The sequence below is a fragment of the Pipistrellus hanaki genome, assembly GCF_964339955.1.
Source record: "Pipistrellus hanaki genome assembly, chromosome: 14".
NCBI classification, from domain to species: domain Eukaryota; kingdom Metazoa; phylum Chordata; class Mammalia; order Chiroptera; family Vespertilionidae; genus Pipistrellus; species Pipistrellus hanaki.
In genome coordinates this window covers 48037477-48059832 of record NC_140516.1, presented here as the reverse complement: position 1 = coordinate 48059832, position 22356 = coordinate 48037477, and the positions used below count along the sequence as shown (strand labels likewise).

The window sequence follows — 22356 nt, the reverse complement described above, 5'->3', positions numbered from 1 at the left end:
AAAGCCGGGGACCTGGGCATGGCGCCCAGTGTCAGTCCCAGCCCCAGGTTTCCCGGGCCTGGGCCTCAGTGCACACGTGGAGGCTGCCTGGCTACAAGTTCTCACCCCTAGGGACCCTCTCATGAGCCTCACTTCACTGCACAGCCACCCCGGCAACAAGAGTCTGCGGCAGAGGACCGCAGGCGAGAGAGAGCTCTGTCTGTTTCCTGGGTGACAATGTGGATTGTCATCAAAACACAAAATTAATAATTTCCCAGAGATGAGTAGGCCTTTAGCCCTGGGAGTGGAGCTCCTGTTTGCATATCACGGAATACTGTATCCCAGCCGGCTCCACGTGGGAATCACCCGAAGGCGCTTTACGAAGGCCTGTGCCCAGCCCTGCCATGTCTGTGAGCCTGGGGAGGAGGTGAGACAGGCCCTCACCTGTGGCCAACCAGTCCCGCCCCCTCCATTATGCCTCCGGTTTCCTCTCTGTCCTCACGGTCCTCTCTCCTCTTGCCTGGATACCGCAGGCACCTCCTCCTCCTGGCTGGCCTCCCAGCCTGCCGTCTTCTTACAATCTTTGGCTCAGACCCGAGGGTGGTGCCGAGCCTTCCCCGCCTGGCTCCTCCCGCTCCGGGCCACCCTGTCCTGGGACGGCCTTGCTTCGGGCATCCCTCCCCCTGTGCTCGCCTGGAGGCCTGCGTGGAAGAGGCCTGGATAGAAGGCTCTGCTCTCCTCGCCCTCCAGAGCCAGCCCCGAGCTGGTGGCTGGTAGCACTCTGCTGATGGAGCACTTTTGCCAGGATGGTGCTGCTTTGTCCAGGGTGTCGTTCAGGGCAGAACTGTGAGCAAGGGGCTCCTGCCCAGTGCCCCCCGAGCCCACCCTCACCATTACCGCTTTCACTGAGCACTTGCCTCGTGCCTGCTCTGTAAGGCCCTTACTACCATCGTTCCTTTATTCTTCACAACATCCGATGGAACCGCCGTGTGGGATGGGAGGCCTAGTGGCCAAGAGGGGAGGCTCTCTGGGGAGGGGTGACTTGCCCAGACCTGCACAGTCCCCTGGGGATGACCACGGGACAGGCCGGGCCACCTTAAAGAATCCCCCCTCCCAGGAGAACACCCGTGTAGGGGGGCCCACAGGGAGGTCTGAGCTGCAGAGGGCTCCTTGGTGATTTGGGACCATAGAGTGACAGGAAGTCTCTCTCCTCTTAGAAGCCTTTCGTCCTCGGTGCTGGCTACCCAGGGGTGGTGCCTGCCAGGCAGGCAGAGAGGGCTCTAAGGCAGCCGGCCCAGGGACAGGGGCCTGGAAGCTTCTGTGTGCTCTGCAAATGTGCTGGAGCCCTATACCTCACCAAGAGCCGGGCCACCAAGTGGTCCTATCACCATAGAATTTACCACCACGAAGGCCACGTCATAACATGGTCCTTCCCATGTCACAGCATGCCTTCCCATGTCACAGCATGCCTTTTCATGTCATAGCATGGTCCTTTCTTGGTTATGGCATGTTCTTTCCATGTTACAGCATGGTCCTTCCATGTTACAGCATGCCTTCCATGATCCCTCAAGGTGATGGCAGAGTCAGGGAGAAGATATGGAGTTGGAGTTAGGGGCCCGGCCCTCAGTCCTGAGGGGACTCTCATTCAGCCTGTGTGCTTGAACAGCAAGACCCCCAAGCTGAGCCTCAGTTTCCTCGCCTGTCTGGTGAAAGGCTTTGCTGAGGCACAAGCACCCACCTCTCAGGTGAGGCAGGAACCATGGCCACAAGGACCAAAGAAGCTGAGGGGAAAGGGAGTGTGGTCAGAATCAACCGCAAGAAACCCAAAGGATGAAAATGCTCAGGACATTTGGGAATTTTAAGATGTTCAGTTCCCAAATGTCCCTGCAGGGGGAGCTGACACCAGAGACAGACTGTGCGGAGGTGGATGCATCATTGGATTTTATTGATGTTGACACAGCGACCCATTGTGCCTGGCCTCTAACAGGGCGTGAGAGTGAGCAGGACGTCTTCCCTCACAATGTCTTTGCTACAGAAGTTGTACCTGCGGAAAAAAGGAACCTCTTTAAGTGCTGGGCTTGCTTACGTGGTGATTGGATTGTTCAGCAAAGGGATTTGCTGATTGGCAATTCCAAAGCAAGGAGGGAAGCGTTAGGGTGACAGCCTCAGCCAATCGCTGGAGAAGGGGTTGCCTTCTGGGCTGCCAGTGACAGGCAGCTGGGCTCTGGGCCAGGCCAGCCATTACTCAGAAGTGGCCCTGGCCTCTGGGTCCTCTGTCCCCTCTTCTCCACAAGCACTTGCAGGCCCTGGTTTCCCGCTGGGCTCACCCCAGCTAGGCCTCTCTGGGGACCTGGCTGACCAGTCTAGTAGCTACGGTACATTGGTCTCTCACTGGCTGTAGGCAATGATACTTAGTGGGGTCCTCATGAGTCTTACATCACAGGAGAGGGAACCGTGGCACAGAAGACTCTCCGTTAACACAGGGAAGAACCAAGAAGCAAATATCTGATGCCATCGGCCATATCTCCTTGGTAGAGTCCCATTTCAGACCTCTCTTGACCTTGCCTTCCATTACCCGACTTTCTGGGCTGAGTTGTCCCTACAGACAGGAATCTCTGCAAACACCCATCCGCACAAGCCGGCCAAGATACATACACAGTCTTCTCGTCTCCCTTTTGCACGGTGATCTTGGATGCACCCACTTTGGGGAGGGTGGGGTTCACCACGTGGTTATTCCAAAGGAACTTGACCTTCTGGATTGTTCCCACGTCCAGGTCTGCGTCAAACTCATTGGAATGGGTGGAGCCTGGTTTGAGGACCCCCCTTGAAGAGAAATAGGAGCGTTTTCTTCACAGAACCAACTCCCAGGGACCAAATAAGGCCATGCCGCTCTTTCCTACTCTAAATTAATGGGAGTATTTTTCCAAATTGATTCCCAAATAAAGGATGGAGACATGGAAAAGCCAGAAATCAAACCATTATTTAAGTGCTGGTTACTCAAACTCAGGTCAATTTCTTGTCAAAGCTTTCTTATAGAAAATTATATAACTCCTTCACATGTTTTTTTTTTTCTTTTTTTTTTTTTCTGGAAGAATTATTTATATAGTGACAAGTTACCCACTTGGTTTAACGTAAGCACATGCTATTAAACAAAGTAGAAAGCATGATATTTGGAGTAATAATTAGATTTGTGTTTTAAAAACATGATCTATTGCGTGAGAAAGAATGAAATGCCTGGATTTATAATAAAGGGGAAAAAGTCGTTAGTGAGAGTCTGAAATGAAGTTCAGTTCATAAAGGGAAGAATTTAAAATCCATGACAGATAAAGAGATGATGAGCATTTGAGCGATGGATCTGAAGGCCCTGTATGTCATCAGATGAGATAGGGCGCTAAGAGAGGAAATTTACCTGAAGATGTCATATTGGCGAGTGTTACCCTTTTCTCCAAACAGAGCGACTTTGACCTCACCAGTGACCATTCTCCCAGACATGGTGATGGAAACCCCGTATCTCCAGCCTGCACGGGGGATGGAAGAGTCCGGGTTATTCATGCACAAAATACTTGACCCACATCTCAGATGCCTGTCTCTGTCCCTGACATCGATGGAGGCATCCAAGTGTAAGAGATTCTACGTGTTAATCTTGCAACTCAAAGTAGGTCCTGACGGGAAATACGTATTTAGTAATGTCTCCCCTCAGATCTGCCCTTCGCTTAGAACAGAAACAAAGCTTTCTTTCCCCGGAGGGAGAGTCGAGGTGCAACTTACGGGCAAAGTTGCTGGAATCGCCCGTGTTCAGGAAGAATTTGTGGTGCTCCGGGGTCACCTTGTCAGCGAATCTGTCGGCGTAGTGGCCCATCTGCGGGCACCCCTCGTCTGGGCAGGGAAAGCACTTGTTCTAATAAGAAGAGACACTCAGGCTGTGAGGAGTGAATTTGTCTTTTTAAGATCCCTGCATCCAGGGGAACAATCCTCCCACAGTGTGAGCTTCTTCATTTGTAAGCAGAAGGAGACTGGAAGAGATGATCTCAAAATTACCTTCCCACGCCCGGTGCACATTACATTAGAACTGCCTGGGGAGCTTTAGAAAAGAAGGATGCCCATCTTTAGAAAATAGTGGGCCCCGTGTTAGATCCATTATACCTTCCAGGGAGTGATGTGCCAGTGAGTGATTAACAGCCAACTGTGGGACAAAACCAAACCAAACCCCAACTAATCCCCATTGCAGTGGCTGCCAATTGCCCTGGTGTAAATACTCTGACGGTGGCCATTTCCAGGCTACCAACACGATGTCGCCAAATGTGGCGGTGGGAAGAAACAGCTCCCACTGGCTCTCCTGAGCCGGAGCAGGCAGGCTCCGGAAGGCCATTCCCTCCATCGCTCCCTTCGATGCTAGCTGCTTACACACTAAGTCCCAGCCTGGCATTGAACCCCAGCCTCCGTCTTTCCTCCCACCACCACTTCGCACCTCATGTGAATTCACCTCTTGGCATTCTTCTATTCTTGCTCTGCCCTGGCCAGACACGGACACTCCTTCTCTCCCTTCGAAATGTGATTTTACTAGCCAGAGTCAGACATTGCCTCCTACAGGAAGCCTTTCTGCGTCTTCGAATGGACTGCTCTTTTCTCTGATTTTCCAGAGTCTTCCTCACTCACCCACGTGACTCATCTAGAGTGCTAGCCACCGCCTGCCTTAAGCTTTGCATCCCTCTGCCCCTCAGGACCAGGAACTCTGATGGGCCAGTCAAACCTAGGAGAGGAGGGTCAGAACCAGGAGAGCAGGTACCACAGATTCCAAACCCAGCTGGACAACAGTCCCACAGTGGGACTCGGCGTGGGGCAATAACTCACAGACTTAAAGGCCTTGTAGGTAGCGCAGGGGTACGCAGTGAACCCATCAGGATTGAGGATGCTGTCTGTGTAATACTTGTAGCTTCTGAGGTGATTGCAAGCCACAAAGTCCTTGGTTCCTGGGGAAACAAAAGAAGAAGTCCGCACAGGGGGTCAGGGAACTGTAACAACCTCTCTGCCTCTCCAGGTGGGATGGTTCCAAGGTGGGACTGTATTTTCAGAAATGCAAGGAAGTCCCGCATCCAGCCACATTCATGCAGCTCGCACATAGTGGGTGCTTTCTGCGTGCTGGGCAATGGTACTGAGAACGTCGCATGGATTGTCCACATCCTCCTCACCCTTCCCAGGAGGTGGATACCATCCCATCCCTAACTGCAGAAAGATCTATAGAGTACACGCTCAGACTTCAGTGTACAGCTTGTAAATGGCTGAGCTGGGAATTAAACCCAAGCCCACGTGGTTCGTGAGTCCACGCCTCCACCCTCTGCCATCCTGTGTCCAAGGCACCAAGCTGAAGGTCCTTGAAGACACAACCAGATGTGACGTTGACCTCCTAGACCTGCTAAAACCAGGGTGACAACACTTTCATGCAAATGGAAAGGGGGGTTGAGTAGCTTTAGGTGGCTGTCTATGAGCATCCCTCTCCCTCTCCCAGGATCTCACTCCTTACTATCCTCCTTGGCTTCCATAACTCCAGCCAAGGGACCGATTCCTACCTTCCAGGCCTGGGCTGAACTTGCTTGGCCATCACTGATGGAGTGTTTAGGCTGCCCTAACCATACAAGCCCTCACAAAGCTATCAAAGACAAACCTACAAGTCGTATTCTTAATATTTGCTTAGATAGTGTCCATACTGGCCAAACCATTTTGATTGAGTTCAATAAAAACCTTTATTCCTTAGATTTGGTCAGATCACTAAGGGTTTTGACCTACATGATGCCAAATGATGCCTCTGGCTGAAAATTTGCCTATCCATAGTACTTTTAACATTATTAGGTACAGAGTCAGAGCCACATCTGAAAAATGCCCTTTATCCTAGCGCACTTGATCAATGATAGAGACTGACCACCTCGAATAGCCCAGTCTCCGCGCTAACCTTCCTAAGATGTGATTGCTTCTCATTCTTGACCCAACACCGAGGAATAGTGGCTCTCACTGTGCAAATGGTTTTGCCATGGACACTGAAACGACGCCACTTGCATAAGCTTGAAGCATACCCCTGACTCCCAAGGGAGAAATCGGCAGACACATTCTCTTTGAGTCAGGATGTTACCTTCTATCGTTTTTCCTTACTTTGCTATGTGTATCTACCAATTTGTTGTTGGAGTTAGAGCTTTAAGCAACAGTTTGGTCATTCTTTGTTGCTTGCACACAACCATGTTTAAGGAAGTACAAAATCAGTAGAGCTTAGATATAACAAGTGATATACAGCTATAGTTTTCAGAAATAAGGTCTAGAAGAGGGGCTGTATATTTGTAAAGAGCAGGGTGTTTCATTTATTAAGATCTGCTTATGGGAAAGGCACTGCTTTACCTGACCAGATGCCATCCAGGTCCACAATCTGTGACAAGACATTCTTCTTGCACCCCGGCATTTCTTCTCCACCGTTGGGGAAGAAGTCAAGGTGGCCTATCAGTTGACTCGTTCCAAAACCTGAAATGTTGGGAACAGCAACGAGCTTTCCTTCAGGGCAAGGCTCTTCTGGGTAAAAGCCAAATGCACATGCGCAGGGCTGGGGCATCAATGGCCTCACCCATGGAGGGGATCAGAGGAGCTGCATCCGTGTGGATCACGTCCACAAAGGCAGCGTCGGAGGCATCAAGTCGGACCTCTTCAGGAGTGCCCTGGAAGCTTGCTTCTACCGGATCCAACCCTAAGAGAGATGGTCAGTGCTGCAGGCAACAGGCCTTGCTGTGGTGCCCACGGGACCGAGATGTATAGTTGCTCAGGCCACATGTCGTCTAACCAAAGAGGTGCTACAACCGGGAAGTGTCCAGTGCCATGGCCCCTTGGACACAGAGTCTCAATTGCTCATGGCAGGAAGGCTCCAGCGGCATGGATAGGGAAGGGCAGATGAAGAATATGGACCCTTCTGAATTATACCAGCCCATGTTCATACCAGCCTAACTCTGTCTTTTCCTGGGTGCCCAATCCTGCTGAGGAACTCACATCACCAGGAGACCTGATTTTAGAGAGAAGAGACAGGATCTGAGGCGGAAGTAGCAGAGAGAAACAGAGGAACGAAGCCACCACCCCCTGTTTTCAGGGGGGACTCCTGAAGTGCTCGGTGTAAGCTCCCTGCCGTGGCCAAGGGGACAGTCTCCTTGGGGCCATTGCTGAGTTGGGCTGCAGTCCTGTACTATGTCGTGGGATTACTGGGGACAAAACTCAGAGCCCCACCGCTTGGAGCTTACCAGTGATCCTGCCCAGGCCTGGAGTCCTGCTCCCTGCCTCTCCGGCCACGTGGGCTCCCAGGCTGTGGCCGATGAGCTGAACTTGGGAGAGGGAATAGCTGTAGTTTGTCTGCAGAGGGAAGATGGCATTTTGAGGACATTTCTGTGCAGTGGTTTTTGGGTCGTGTAAACCTGATACTGTTATTCCTCTGCTGAGGCCTTCCATGGCTCCCTCTCCCCTTAGCATCAAGTCCAAGCTCAGAGCTTTCCTGACTCAACACGGGTCCTTCTAGACTCTTCTCTAGCAAACCCTTTGGGGAACTTTCAGATCCTCAAATATGTCATGGTCTCTGATCTCTGGGCCACGTTCAGAATCCTCTTCCTGGGGTTGTCCATCTCCCCAGCTACTTGCCCAGTTCTCGTCCCCAAAGCTCACATCAGGCCCACTCCTGCCCCATCTGGAACAGCCCCACACACCCACCCACCTGCTTCCATTCAGCCCAGGACTCTCCGCACCAGAACCTGACCACACCCTATTGCCAAACCTCCACTATGAGCTCCTCCAGGGCCTGGGCCCTCATCCATCCTCTCCTCCTCCTAGCACAGCTCCTGACACCGTACCCCCAAATAGTGGATGAACAAATATAACACAGGTATGAAGAGTTGGCTCATGTTGGTCTCACTGATGTTTACCCAAACATACTCGTTTATTGGTCTCCAGTGCCTCTAGTACGAACACCCAGGTTTGGATTGCTGTGGGGTAGTTAGGACCAGTTGGTTCTTTCATGGACCCTTGAACTGTAACACAGAAGCTGCTGGGGCCTTCATGTGGTAGACCAGTGGTCGGCAAACTCATTAGTCAACGGAGCCAAATATCAACAGTACAATGACTGAAATTTCTTTTGAGAGCCGAAAACCGACTTCTGCACATGGGCCACGAAGTTTCAATCGCACTGTATGTGCGCACCCACACGTGGTATTTTGTGGAAGAGCCACACTCAAGGGGCCAAAGAGCCACATGTGGCTCTCGAGCCTCAGTTTGCCGACTGCTGTGGTAGACAAAAGAGTCACTGAGCATTAGTGACTGAGACAAAGCATTAGGGGAAAGGAAGACACAGCTGAATTGATTGTGCAGAAGGGGTTTCCCGCCATCAACAGAACCCCCAACAACAGGCCAGTGGAGTGGTATCTGCTAACGTGTACACAGTCCTTTGGCTCCACTGGCTTCCCCAGACAAGCTGTTCCCCCCAAACAGAGCCCACTTGGTATGGTGGGACCCCTGGAGCTAGATGCTTGGGGGCCCAGAGATAGCTCATATTCATCTGCTCCATGATTTTGGGGGGCAAACCAGCTAAGCTTTCTGGGCCTCAGCTTTTCTTGTCTGTTAATCAAAGGCATTATAAAAGCCCCCAGTGTGACCCTAGCCGGTGTGGCTCAGTGGATAGAGCGTTTGCCTTCAGACTGAAGGGTCCCAGGTTCGATTCTGATCAAGGGCACATGCGGTTGCAGGCTCAATCCCCAGACGGCAGCTGATCAATGATTCTCTCACATCACTGATGTTTCTGTCTCTCTCTCCTTGTCCCTTTCTCTCTAAAATCAATAAAAATGTATACATTTTACAAAGCCCCCAGGGTGAGCTCTTAGCGCTTTCCCACCCTCTCAGAAAAATCCACTAAGGTGACTTGCAGAGTTTTCAAAATAAGATGGTAGGAGAATCAGCAATTCTTTCTTGTTCCTCTTTAAACCTATAATGCCAGCGGCATCTTGACCCAAGTGAGGCCAGGGGCCCCTGCCTCCCGGGCGGCCCACCGGCCCCTCCACGCACCTTGAGCACGTCCAGCATCTGGGCCACCTGGGCGCCCACCACACGCACGTTGCTGACGGCCTGCGAGTAGGTGGTCTGCGAGCCCTTCTTCCAGTCCACGCAGATGCAGTTCACCTCCTCCACCTCGAACATGTTCTAGTGGGAGACAACGGGCGTTACCGCGCTCCAGCCGTGAAGCCACACCCAGCCAGGGCTCAGGGACCGTCGCTAGCAGCTACCACACTGGCCGTGCCCTGTCCTGGCCAGGTGGGCGCTGGGATCAACGAGACGCAGGGAAACCTGTTGTCCGTTAGGAGTCACCCCCGGTGAATGCAAACAGGTTCTCTCTTCAGCTGGTAGGAAAGCTGGCCGCTCTGGTTTTCTCACCCCCCCCGAAATTCAATAAGGTTGCTTAGGTGGAGGAACAATGCCATCCCTAAAGGAGCCCCATTCTGAAAAGGGAAGGCCTCAAGGGCAATCTCTGGGGGCCAGTGTCTAATTGTCCTGGTGGGTCTGACCTTGAGGGGCCCTTTGAGCAATGCTGCTGCCAATCACCTGGCTTGCCTTCAGCCCAGCCTGCTGGGCACTGGCTTAGTTGGACGGTAGAGGGGAGCATTGCTGGTTTTAGGGTCAGGAAAGCATAGAAGTTCATGGAGAGAGCACACGCTGGCATATTTGAGAAATAGAACTGCTCTGATTGTAAAGAGGGAGAAGAATGCTGAAAGGAAAACTTCCTGGAGGTTAAAGGAACTGATGATCTAAGGTTAGAAGTCCTGTCAGGCGGTGCGCATGGCCAGCTGGAATTTGAACCGGTCCTACAGAGACAGGAAGCATGGAACAGATGCCAGACCTCAGAGGGAAGGCAGGGGAGGGTGGGTAGGTGGGAAGAGATCAACCAAAGAACTTGCATGCATAGATGCATAACCCATGGACACAGACAATGGGGTGGTGAAGGCTTGGGGCAGAGGGCAGGACTGGGTTAGAATAGTTCAATAGGGAGGAAGAAGGGAGCATATGTCATACTTTCAACAATAAAGATTAAGAGGAGAAAAGAGCCCCGGCTGGTTTGGCTCAGTGGATAGAGCGTCAGCCTATGGACTGAAGGGTCCCAGGTTGGATTCTGGTCAAGGGCACAATGCCTGAGTTTCAGGCTCTTTCCCTTCAATGAATTTCTCACATCACCGATGTTTCTCTCTCTCTCTTCTCCCTTCCTCTCTGAAATCAATAAAAATATATTAAAAAAGAAAAGAAAAAGAAACGGCCCTACAAATGTAAAATCCACTCTGAATCTTTTCACATCTATGATCCGAATCTGTGCGATCACACACACAGGGATACAGGAGGCTATTCCGCAAGACTTTTATTTTAAAGCAACCCTCAGGAACTCTGGAAACCTGGGGCATCCGCTATATCGTACAGCGTATACACGAAAGCGCTTATTCATGGCGAGAGAGTTAAATGCCTGGAACGCCCAGGGCAAACACAGAATGCCTTCAATTTTCTGGTTTGTAACTTTTCCCGGTGGTGTTATGGATCAGAGTTTCTAATGGCGTGCTGGGCAAATGCTTTGGTGCCAGGAAGGCAGACCGAACCGGGTACACACAAAAAGAAGGGAGAATGGCATACTCCGTGTATGTGCCTGTGCACATATGTCCCCGTGTGTCTGTGTTTGCATGTGTATGCATGTGCACATGAGTGTGTTTGCCTGTTGCCTGTCCTTCCGACCATCAGGTGCTATGTTACATACAACTTGGGCAGTTACTGTGCTGCCTTTTTAGTAACCGGCCAATCTCAGTTCTTCATTCTCACAGAAATGGCCCTAGCAACATGCACCTGCCTCTCAGGGATGGGGGAAAGACCTGAACAAAAAGAACAGAATTCCTCTCTGTGACAGGAAGTCCACGTGCCCTCACTGGACATGGCCGCGGACAACACTTAACTGTGATTTAGCCAGAAGCATGGACGCATCTGTCCGAGTAGCAGATGTCATGGTTTCTGGCTCTGGATGCCGTCCAGTGGAAAGGAAGTTTTACTTTCGTAAAGAGGAGCTGAATTGCCTTTCGAGCTCATTTACTGTGACTGCTTAAAGGGATGCAGGGATGGCGATGGGACGCAGTGGCCGTGGCTGGCAGAGCGGGCCACGGGGCCGGGAGCCGGGCCTACCTTGCACATCTGCAGCACCCAGCTCTCGTCGCCCTTGTCTATGAAGCCGTGGATGATGAACCGGGTCTTCCTGTCTGTCTGGAAGTTCGATGCCTCAATCGTGGATGGATCGGAGGTAAGGAGAGTCTGTGACAAACGCAGAGGGATTGCATGTGTCGGCCGCCCAACCACTCAGGACCATGTCCTGTGTCCCAATGCTATAGCCTTTCAAAACGTAGCACAAAGGCCCCCTCCTCCATGAAGCCCCTCCTGACCTCCCTTTTCCTGCCCTACCTTCCCATGCCAGGACTCACTGCCTCCACTGGGTCTGCATGGTGGCTCAAGGTCATACCTTTCACAGTGTTCTTTGGTGAGCTCTTCGCCCAAACCTGAATCCTATAACCAGCTAGGGGTTCTGGGGAATGTGACCATTCATTCATTTAAGCCAACTTTACTGAAGACCTACTCTGTCAAGGCCTGAGGGTGCAGCTGAGGGCTGGGGTGGGGCGGTGTTTTGGAGGAGGTGGGTACAGAGGTGGGTACAGAGGAGGTGGGTACAGAGGATAGAAACTCCTGGTGTGCGGGGTGGGCACAGACCCTCCCCCAGCTACAATGATGGAGAATGACAGCGGCCTCACCTGGAAGGTGTCCGGGTTCTCGTTGGTGTAGAGCAGGAAGCGGGTGCCGATCTTCTCGGGGCTCCAGGGAAGGACTTTCAGGGGCCTGATGACAGTCCCACCCCAGGGCTCAGAGTCGGAAAAGCAGCCGAGCTGGCCATAGCAGATCTCTTTTCCTGTGGAGAAAGGGTGGCTGGCTCAAGGGTTAACTCTGGACCTGGGATCTGGGGCGTCACTGCTGCTCAGCCTGGTCAGTCCCCTGCCTGGAGACAGTCTGAAGACCGTGCAGACCCCCACCTCTGCCCTACCCGTGTTTTTTTGCCCCAAGTGCCACCTTCTGGTCTGGGACCAGTCCCACTGAGTCAAAGGTCTGTGTCCCATCTCAGCTCTTCAAATATATTTATCTAACCAATGTGGGGATGGGCACTGGGAAGTCCGTTTGTTAATTCGGGCAGATGTCTAATGCTTTCCCTAGAAAAAGCCTGGCCGAGGGCACCCCAGGCATGTAGGCATGAATCTGGGGAGAGGCTGCAAAGCGGGTCCCTCTCACACTGGCCTCACTCCCAGGCAGTGCCAGCCCCACGCGCCTCTTTCTGGGTCTGAAGTTGTCCCCAGCTGCCTCAGTTTCTCTGGCTAGAGCTGAGGTGCTGGGCTCCAGTTCTCCCCGGGGGCAGGTGTGTTTTTCTCACCGTGGGCTGCTCCCAGCAGAAAGAGCGCAATTGCCCAGATGCTCACCATCTGCAAAACATATCCAACGTTACCAGCCTCATCAGGTGGTGCCAGGGCAACGGGAAGACTCAGGGGTGCCAGGCTATTCGCCCGGCCTGTGCTTCACAGATCGTGGGAGAATGGCAAAGGGGACTTACCCTGTCAGACGGTCCAGGCTCTCTCTTTCTCTGGATCCAGTGCCCGGGCCGGCTTTTATACGGCAGCTTTATCGTCTGGACGCTGTCTCAGGAAACAGCAGGTGACGATAAAACACACTGTGTCCACGCAATAGCTTAATCTGCACAAATACACAGAACGAGGTTAATGACAGTGGTCCGATCTTCCCACAGCCTGGGGAGAGGAAAGAACGCTTGATTCGAAGGGGCTCCAAACTCCCCAACTTCGTACCTGTGACCCTGTGCGTGTGCTTGTGAGCTCAGCGGCCCCACTTTCTGATTTTCTGTCTCATCGCTGAGTAGAACGCTAGTTCCAATGAGATCCCAGCAGCGAACTGGAGGGTAGCGTTTCCCACTGAGAACAGACGGATGTGCCCTCACGTACGTGAATGTACACACGAGTGTCTGACTGAGAAACACCTTATTCTCTGTCTCTCTGTCTTTGTCTTGTCTCTGCCTCTGGCAGTCTGGAATGAGCTTTGGAGATCGATTCAACAGCCCCCACAATAGCCTCTGGCCACAATTCCCCATGAACTACCGGTCCCAGTTATTTATTGTACTTCGTTGTAACGAACCAACTTAAAACATAGTGGTTTAAAACAATGGCAGCCCAGCTGGCATGGCTCAGTGGTGGAGGGTCAACCTAAAAATCAGGAAGTCACCATTCGGTTCTCAGTCAGGGCACATGTCTGGGTTGCAGACTTGATCCCCAGTGTAGGGCATGCAGGAGATAGCTGATCAATGATTCTCTCTCATCATTGAATTATCTCTCTCTCTCTCTCTCTCTCTCTCTCTCTCTCTCTCTCTCTCCCCCTTTCCCTCCCTCTCTGAAATGAATAAAAATATATTTTAAAACAACAGCAACAATTATTCTATTATCTTACTGTAATTTTTAAAACATATATTTTTTTAGAGAGAGAGGAAGGAAGAGAGAGAAACAGGAATGTGAGATCTGAACAGTGATTCCATGCCTCCTGCATGCTCCCCACTGGGGACTGAACCTGCAGCCCAGGCATGTGCCTGACTGGGAATCAAACCTGCAACCTTTGGGTGCACAGGACAATGCTCAACCAATTGAGCTACACCGGCCAGGACCACTGGATTTTGAATAGCTGCGCTCGGGGCCTCTAAAGCCTGTGTCACCAGACACAGTCACATCTGCTGGCTTTCCCCAGGTCCTCCGAAGGTTACACACCCCGTCCTGTAAGATCCGGCCTCTGGGAGGCCGTCATGAGTTACCCACAGACGTGCATCTGTGAGCAGCCTGGCCAGTTCACACAGCGGGCAGATAAGCCTTCTTGTGGAAAACACCGCTGGTGCCCTCTACCTCCCCAAGTTAAATATGCCTCTGTGTCAAAGTTCACCCTTCTCCAGAGAAACCAGAACACTGGGGTGGGCGGGGAGAGGGCAGTTAGAGAGGCTCCCCTGTTAAGAAGACAGAAAGGACTTCTCCCAGAATAACGAAGAATAGTCAGCAACAGCTATTAAGGCTTAGAGCGTGCAGGCAAGCACTTTCACACATGTTCCCGAATTTAAGTCTTACAGCAACCCCATGAAGTAGATGCCACTATTTGTCTCTCTTTGCACATGTGGAAACTGAGGCACAGAGAGATAAACTGTCTCCAAAGCCACAAAGATCATGAGTGATGAGATGGGATTTGAATCCAGTCTGTACAGAGTGAAGGAAGGAACTGTTGGCTATTCAGTTATTTGGGGCAAGTTATCAACAAGGCCTGTTGAGTGTCAGCCACATAGAATGGGAAGATTAGCTACATAGAATAAGTTGAAATAGAAAACAAATTTCCTGCTGAACTGCCAGACTTGAGCCATCTGGTTGACCGAAGTGATGAAGTATTTACGCTCTGGAAGTCTGTTCGGGTGGCCTAGGAGGGGTGGGAGCGCTTGACACAGACTGGTGACATCAGAGGCCTTTATGCTTTCCTTAGACAGGCAGTATTGGCCCCAGAGGAGAATCCTGATAACCTAGTGCAGTGGTCGGCAAACTCATTAGTCAACAGAGCCAAATATCAACAGTACAACAATTGAAATTTCTTTTGAGAGTCAATTTTTTTAAACTGAAACTATATGGGTAGTTATTCACTTAATTAGGGTTCTCCTAAGCTGGCCTTTGCTAAAAACTCAAGGGGCCAAAGAGCCGCATGTGGCTCGCGAGCTGCAGTTTGCCGACCACTGCCCTAGTGAGTAAATAGGTAAATGAGTCTGTAAGAGACATCGGATGGCCCTGACTGCCTCTCAGACCTCTTTTCTTCCTGCTTCCACTTTGCCCTCCACACATGTTGGCTTTCATCCAACATGCCTGGTCCTTTCCCACCTCAGGGCCTTTGTGCTTACTGTTCCCATGGCCTGAAACTCTTCCCTGAACCTCCATTGGGCTGGCTCCTTCTTGTCGTTCAACACCTGGCTTTAAGGTTACCTCTTCAGTGAGGCCATCTTTGACCACCCCTGAAGATTCTCCACTGTCAGCCTCCCCACTTGACCCCAGCAACTTGTTTGCGTTTTTTAGATTCCTCATGACAAGGTATCTTTACCTACCTTATTTACCTGCTTTTGTATTTACAGTCATGCTTTTCCCACCTAGAATGCAATTCCATGAGGACAGAGACTTCATATGTTTTGGCCACAGTTGGACCCCAGCTGCTGGCACTGTGCTTGGCACTGACTGGTTATGAGTTAATGAAAGAATGAATGTGCCATGAATGGGGTTCCTGGGCATTTCCCCCTTCTTCTCAGTGAATTTCAGGGCAGAGAAAGATGAGAGGACACAGTTTTAAGAAGGAAGGGGAAAAAGAGATGTTATTCTTCAGAGAAGCAGGAAGAATATGAACATCTGATTAGATTTAGGAGAAATAATTAAATGTGATCTGTCCCCTGTGCCTTTTTCCCTTTTAGCTCACCTCACTGCCAAGTTCATCTGTGGGCTCCATGGCCAACCCAAGGGAAGGACCCTATCTGTTGGGGTGCCATGGTTGAAACCACCATAAGAGCTGGTGTGTTTTCTGTTGGTGAGCATTTGTTTGTTTCCAATATTTTACTATTAAAAACAATGCCCTAGTAAATATTCTTATACATCTGTCACTTTCTACATGGATGATGTATTTGTGGGATAAACTCCTAAAGTTGAATTTCAGGGACAAAAGATCTGTCCATTTCACATGTTTCTATGTATGTTGGCTATTCTCTCCATTACTATTCTCTCCACCCCCTCATTCCCTGAAACAACAGTGAAGTACAGACCATAAGCTATTTAAACAGGTAAGATTTTAGAGGCATGTTATGGGTCTATGGGTTGTAAGCAACAGAAATCAATTCTGGTTAGCTACATTAAAAAAAAAAAAAAAAAGAGAGAGGGATTTATTGAACAAATATTGGGGAATCCCATGGAATCCATGAATTTGATGAACCGTGAGACCCAGGGAAGCCCCAAAAATGGGGCCACCCTGGAGGCCTCAGTCCTCCTCAGATCCCCGCTGCCTTGGACCTGATTCTGCTGCCGGGACCCTGTGGCTGTGTATCTCAGCTCAAAATTCTTAATTAATTACCAGGTGATGGGCCTGGCCAGGTCAGGAGCTGTCCCTGAATTAGTTAGCAATGGGGAATGGCTCCTGTTGGGCAGGCCAGGCTGAGGCCCACCCCTGTGCACCCAAAGATGGAGCTAAAGTTGTGAATGGGCAGCCACTACAAGAAGGGTGTGGCTCCACAGTAAGACAATTTAAGTCCGCTGACTCCACTAAATCTGTACAAAAGTAAACAGTTGGTGGCTCAGTGCTGGTGAGGAGGGGATTTCTTTAAAAGTACTATGATTGTTACACATTGAAATAATGAAGAGGTGACTCACATGACTTAGCAAGAGTGAACGATATTGAGAATATCATGCTAACTGAAGTAAGTTAGATGGAAAAAACCAAGTACTGTATGTTTTCACTTACATATGGGATATAAAACTGCAAACAATAACTGAACAAACAAAAACTCATAGACATGGACAACAACGGTATGGTGGTTACTAGAGGGGAAGGGTGGTGGAGAGGAGGTAGAGGAAGATAAAAAGGGTCAAATATGTGGTGACAGGAGGAACTTGACTTTGGGTGGTGAACACATAATGCAATATGCAGATGATTGTACACTCGAAGCCTATATATTATAATTTCATTAACCAATGTCACTGCAATAAATGTAATAAAATTAAAAAAATAAAAGAGTGGATGATGACTGTGGAGACTGGCTATGCTGACCAGAAAATCTGATCAGGACTGTTGTGCTGTTTTAAGATAAGAAGAAGCAACTCTCCATTCATTGCCAGTAGTTGTTTGATAAGAAGCATGCCTTCATGGAGAAAGTCAAAGGTCAGTAAATCAAAAAGGTGCCCTCACTTCTGATGACAGCAGTGAGGAAAACGCAATGTAAGAACGTCAGAGACTGGGGCCTGGGCTGACCCATCGCTGTAAAAACCCTTCCAACACCTGACCTATTTCTTCCCTAGACTCCGGCTTCCCAGGATGGAGAACCAGGTTAGAGATGGTGATAGGTGGATTGAGAAATGGTCACAGTTCTCCACACTCCTGTTAAATATCCACACCCTCTGCATTGTGGTCTTGCAGCTCCTTTCATCAACAACAGGTGTTTATTTCCTTACTAGAGATCTGGTGCACAGAATTCATGCACAGGTAGGATCCCTAGGCCTGGCCAGCGATCATGGCCGATCTGTGGGGCCACTGGCAGGGTGATCAGAGGATGGGGGGAGCCCACTCTGGCACCTGCGTGGGGCCTGAGGACTGGGGAAGCTCCTGCATTGAACGTCTCTCCTCTGGTGGTCAGTGCATGTCATAGCGGCCAGTCGTTCTGCCGTTTGGTTGATTTGCATATTAGACTTTTATTATATAGGATGCCTTTGGCTAGATGGATGCCTTAATTCAGTCATCAAATGTGATCACAGTAACCACTTGACCAGCTCAAAGCCAGTTGACCTCCATGTATGCGAGAGACCCAGCCAAGGTTACCAGCACTGCAGACTCAACACATTGTGACCACAGACACATGAGCGAATCCTGCCAAGACCAAAAGCACCCAACTAACCCAGAGGTAACTAACATATGCTTACTGCTTAATGCTACTGAGTTTGGTGGTGGCTTGTTATGCACCAGTGGCTAACCAATACAGGAACCCAGCTCAGCCAGGCCTGGGATTCAGAGAGAGCAGCTGACATTGTACTCACTGTCATCATTCTTGGGAACAGCACCAGTTCACCAGTAAGGATGTATTCTTTCCTAACACTCACATTTTGTTAATATGCACTGTATGCTAATACCCACCAACAGGGGGTCATTTTCGACCTGGACATCTGCCTTAAGAAATCAGACTGACATCAGTCATAGTAGTAATGGGCAATATGTCAGTATCAAGTAAACAATATTCCTAAGCTCAATGCCACATTGCATATAGCAAAATTCAACCATCATTTTTGGTTCTTCAGACTAACTCCAAACTTTGGGGTTTAATAGCCATATCCAAAAGTTTCATTGGAAAAATAGACTCATGATGACAAAGAAAGGACTGTATTGCTTCACCAACAGATTTTATTAGTAATAAGATTTAGTGGTCAGATGTCAGCAGGCTCCTAACATGGAGTGAGAGGGAGCAGAACATCTTCCCTCACAGTTGCTTCACTACAGAAATTGTACCTGCGGAGAGAAAACAATGAGAAGTCAACTACATGTGGCCCACAGTTGGTATGCTGAGCATGAGGGTACACTTTGTTCTCCTCTCTAGCACACCCAATGTTTGAGACCAGACATTGGTGGAGGGAAGACCTCCCTTTTGTATAAAGGACTGGATTCTCCTTTCCAATTTTGTTTCATGGCTGTTCAACAGCAGAGAGAGGAGGTGGCACTGGACACCTCAAAGGACAGGGAAGACTCACTGATCACATGCTAAAAACACCTACTAAACACGTGGCACCATTGTCAACCAACACAACTGAGGAAGAGTAAGGTCAACAGCATGACAAAAAACCAGCCAAAGGAAAAATTCTACGGCTCTGGTGTTCCACTGGCTATGCACTTCTACTTTAATTCAGGAACTGACCTGGAATGACTAATTGTGCTGATTAAGATTGAACAATACTTAGGATGCTTAGGGGCTAATTTTCTTTAATATATAAGCATAACTATAAATTTCCTGGTACATAAAAGTCCTCAGAAATGCTCTTTTCTCTTCATCTTCATTTCCTCCCTTGTGGTCTAATGGCTGGCAACTCACAAATGGCAAATTAAAACTTAAAAATTAATATTGACAAGGGAATGAAGGGCACACAATATCTCTATATATAAATAAAGGTGAACTGAATTTGTTTTATAGTAGTTAAGAATATGTTGGAGTCAAATTTCCTGCATACGAATTCTGGCACCAAGCCCTTATTTAATTATCTGTAAAATGGGGATAATAATAGTAACTACCTCCCATCACCACAATCAAGAGACTAAACATAGACATCAAAGTTATCATCTCTCCATTTTTCTTCTGCTCCTTTGGAATCTTTCTTTCCCATCCCTTTTCATCTTTTCCCCTCCCCAGGCAACCACTGATCTGCTGTCACTATGGACTCATTTCAATTGTATAGAATTTTACCAGAAGTTTAAATGAAAGATGTATGCACTCTTTTGTCTTTTCCAACTGGTTTATTTCCCTCAACCTGAAGACCTTCCTTTAACATTTTTAATGTTGACCTGCTAGGGATAAATCCTTTTAATTTTGGCATATCTGAAAAGTCTTTATTTCATCTTTATCTTTGAAAGGTATTTTTTGTGGGTATAGAATTTTAGGTTAACAGGTGTTTTTTGTGTTTTTTTTCCTTTCAGTACTTTAAAGATGTTGTTTCACTGTCTTCTCACTTGCATTTCTGATGAGAAATTTGTTGTAATTATTATCCTGATTTCTCTGTATGTAATGCATATTTTTCTTCTGGATGCTTTCAAGATTTTTCTCTTTATGACTAGTTTTGAGCAATTTGATATTGATGTGTGTTGGTTAGTTTTCTTCATGTTTCTTGTTATATCACTTAGACCTATTGGTTTATAGTTTCACCAAGTTTGAAAAATTCTTTAAATATATGTTTCTATCTAAAACAATTGTAATAAAATAAAACTTACTTATTTCTTGTGTCTCAGGGATAATTTTCCTTTGCTGCCTGATGTTCAATGTCTAGAAACTGTTATTTTATATATTTTTGCCTGAACTTTTGGTTGTTTTCCAGTTGGGAAGGTGTACCCAGTCACTATTATTCTATCTTTGCCAGAAACAAAAGCCCCCTCATTGGGCTTTTATGAGGACTGGGGGACATGATGACAAAAGAAGCATAACACAGTGCTCAGAATTTGGCTTTATATTCAAATCACTGGGCTAATATTGGTTTTGTGCTGATCATCAACATCATCAGCTCACTTTTTCTGGTGTTTCACTCTGCTAAATATCTCTTGGTTCACACACACTTTAGTCTTGGTTAGAACCAAAGGCTGACCTTTGTCTCCAGTAAGAGGGCTAATGATCCAAAACAGCCTATTTGTATTCCTTAATAAGTTAAATGTTTTCCTGATCATTTCAGTGGCAATTTGGTGAATCTAGGACATTTGGGGAGGATACACATGTTAAGCACACACATAGCACAAGGCACAGTAGCTGAATAACATCAAGTTTTTCACCTTAAATCATGAAACCAGATTTTCAATCTAACACTACTTGTGTTAGATAACACAACACTCACCTACACATTTATCAAAGTTGTTTCCCTAAAGTTCTAGACTTTATCCTAAAGTACAAGAAGTATGAGGAAGCAGGTGTGGGTGGGATGTAGGAGAACCATCACAAGAGATTTAACTTAAAGTCAACTTCCAGTGGGCATAGAACTATAAATGTGATCAATCTCTTTGGATTTTTATTACTTACACTTTCCCATCATTTCTTTCTACCATGACCTGGGATGCTCCCACTTTGGGTAGAGTTGGGTTGATTATATTGTTGTACCAAACAAATTTAACCATCTGCAATTCTCCAACATCCACGTCTGAATCAAATTCATTGGAATGAATACTGGATGGTCGGAGAACGCCCCTTGGAAATTAAAAAGTTAGTAAAAACATACATGAATTTACATAAATATACATATACATAAATAGATGTATTTCTAAAACCAGCTAGTAATGTATCTCTAGTACAATAACTGATGGTACATTTTTTATTCTTTTTTAAAAAATTATTTTATTGTTTAAAGTATTACAAATACTAGTATATATCTATTTTTTCCCCCATTGACCTCCTCCCAACCTCCCCTATCCTATAGAGGAACATTTGTCATTCTAATGTACTAAATAAGTTCATACATGTATGCTCAGTGTTAGTTTGTCTGCCATCGATAACTCATATTACTCTAAAGTCATTCTGACTACTAATAAAACTTCAAACATGGGTAAGTCATTAATCCTCTCACAATGTAATAAATGATGGCATCATTATATCATCTTTCCTCAGTTGTTTTGTGGGCAGAATTATTATTTACTGATTATAAACCAGATGCCACTCATCCAAGCAAACATCAGGGGTTTTCTCAGGAAATAGCAGGGAGAAAAATTAGAAACAAAATTCTGAAATGTATTAAGGTGCAAGGGTGAAATCACCTCTTCCTTTTGATGAAGGGTGGCAGAGCATATATTACTTATGCTCATATAGTAATAGATCAACTCTTATATCCATCACATACGTTGAATGCGCAGGGTATTCCACCACTTAAGAAGCTTAGAGCTATATTTTACTCACTTGAAAACTTCGTACTGCTTAGAGTTTCCTCTGTCGCCAAACAAAGACACTAGCACGTGTCCTCTGACCTTCTTTCCAGACAGAATAACAGTTACCTTGTACCTCCAACCTGTGTGGGGTGTGGGGAGGGGGCGGAATGCAAAAGGTCACCTTGCAGAGAAGACACTGAAAACAGGCTAAGTTGAATTCCCTGCTACTGCATTCTGGGTAACTTATATATGTGTTGGTAGTTCTTCTCATGGCCACTGACATTCCTTTATCTAGCCGTTCACAGGATAGGCACTGAGGGAGAGGAAGACCATACATGCTTTCCAAAGTCAATAAATTTCAAGACAAGGGAAGAGGCAAAATCTCTTGCTTTCAATTCCTTTAACCTAACAATGTATCCTTAAGTGTTAAAAGGACTTTATGTTAAAACATAGTAGAAAATAGTAGACTGTGACATTTTCATCAGTTTACTTCATTTTTATAGATCACATTTTATAGTACTGTCATCTCTTTCTTTTGTCTAAGTATTGGACATTTATTTGAAAAAATTCTACATTTCAGCTTTCCATTGCCATTGAACATGTATTAATTTGTGGTAACCAATTTATGGTACTAGCCAATAGTAAACTATTGGTTTTTACCATTTTGAGCTAGCCTGGGCTATTGTGGAGGGGGGTGGGAGTGGATAAAATTTGGCTTTAGTTTTTACAATGCAGTTAGTTTAATTCCTAACCTAATAGTGCTCTTCCTTTATTAGCTAGAAGAGAAACCTGGAGTCTGTCTCCACACTTCACCATCCACACGTCCTCTAAGTCCCAGCCCTAAATATAAATATCTTGAACCTGTCCATTCCTTTCAGTTCCCACAATCTT

General features: G+C 47.8%; 1 protein-coding gene across 2 annotated transcripts in view; it reads right to left on the bottom strand.

Annotated features, from left to right (window-relative positions):
* PNLIP (pancreatic lipase) overlaps positions 1-22356 on the bottom strand; it is a 52741-nt gene that overhangs the window by 21153 nt on the left and 9232 nt on the right. The window contains exons 1-13 of one of the 2 annotated variants that reach the window (XM_084903425.1): positions 12653-12759; positions 12476-12524; positions 11808-11962; positions 11191-11316; positions 9049-9183; positions 7245-7353; positions 6584-6703; positions 6364-6483; positions 4831-4949; positions 3748-3877; positions 3389-3497; positions 2635-2802; positions 1904-2023 (exon numbers count right to left, since the gene is read on the bottom strand). In XM_084903425.1, coding sequence (XP_084759551.1) covers positions 1960-2023; positions 2635-2802; positions 3389-3497; positions 3748-3877; positions 4831-4949; positions 6364-6483; positions 6584-6703; positions 7245-7353; positions 9049-9183; positions 11191-11316; positions 11808-11962; positions 12476-12524 — 1404 coding nt within the window. In that variant the 5' untranslated portion in view covers positions 12653-12759 and the 3' untranslated portion in view covers positions 1904-1959. Of the gene's footprint in view, positions 2024-2634; positions 2803-3388; positions 3498-3747; positions 3878-4830; positions 4950-6363; positions 6484-6583; positions 6704-7244; positions 7354-9048; positions 9184-11190; positions 11317-11807; positions 11963-12475; positions 12525-12652; positions 18370-20629; positions 20795-21496; positions 21606-22356 lie in introns of those variants that run through there. The other variant, XM_084903426.1, reaches the window with a different exon arrangement.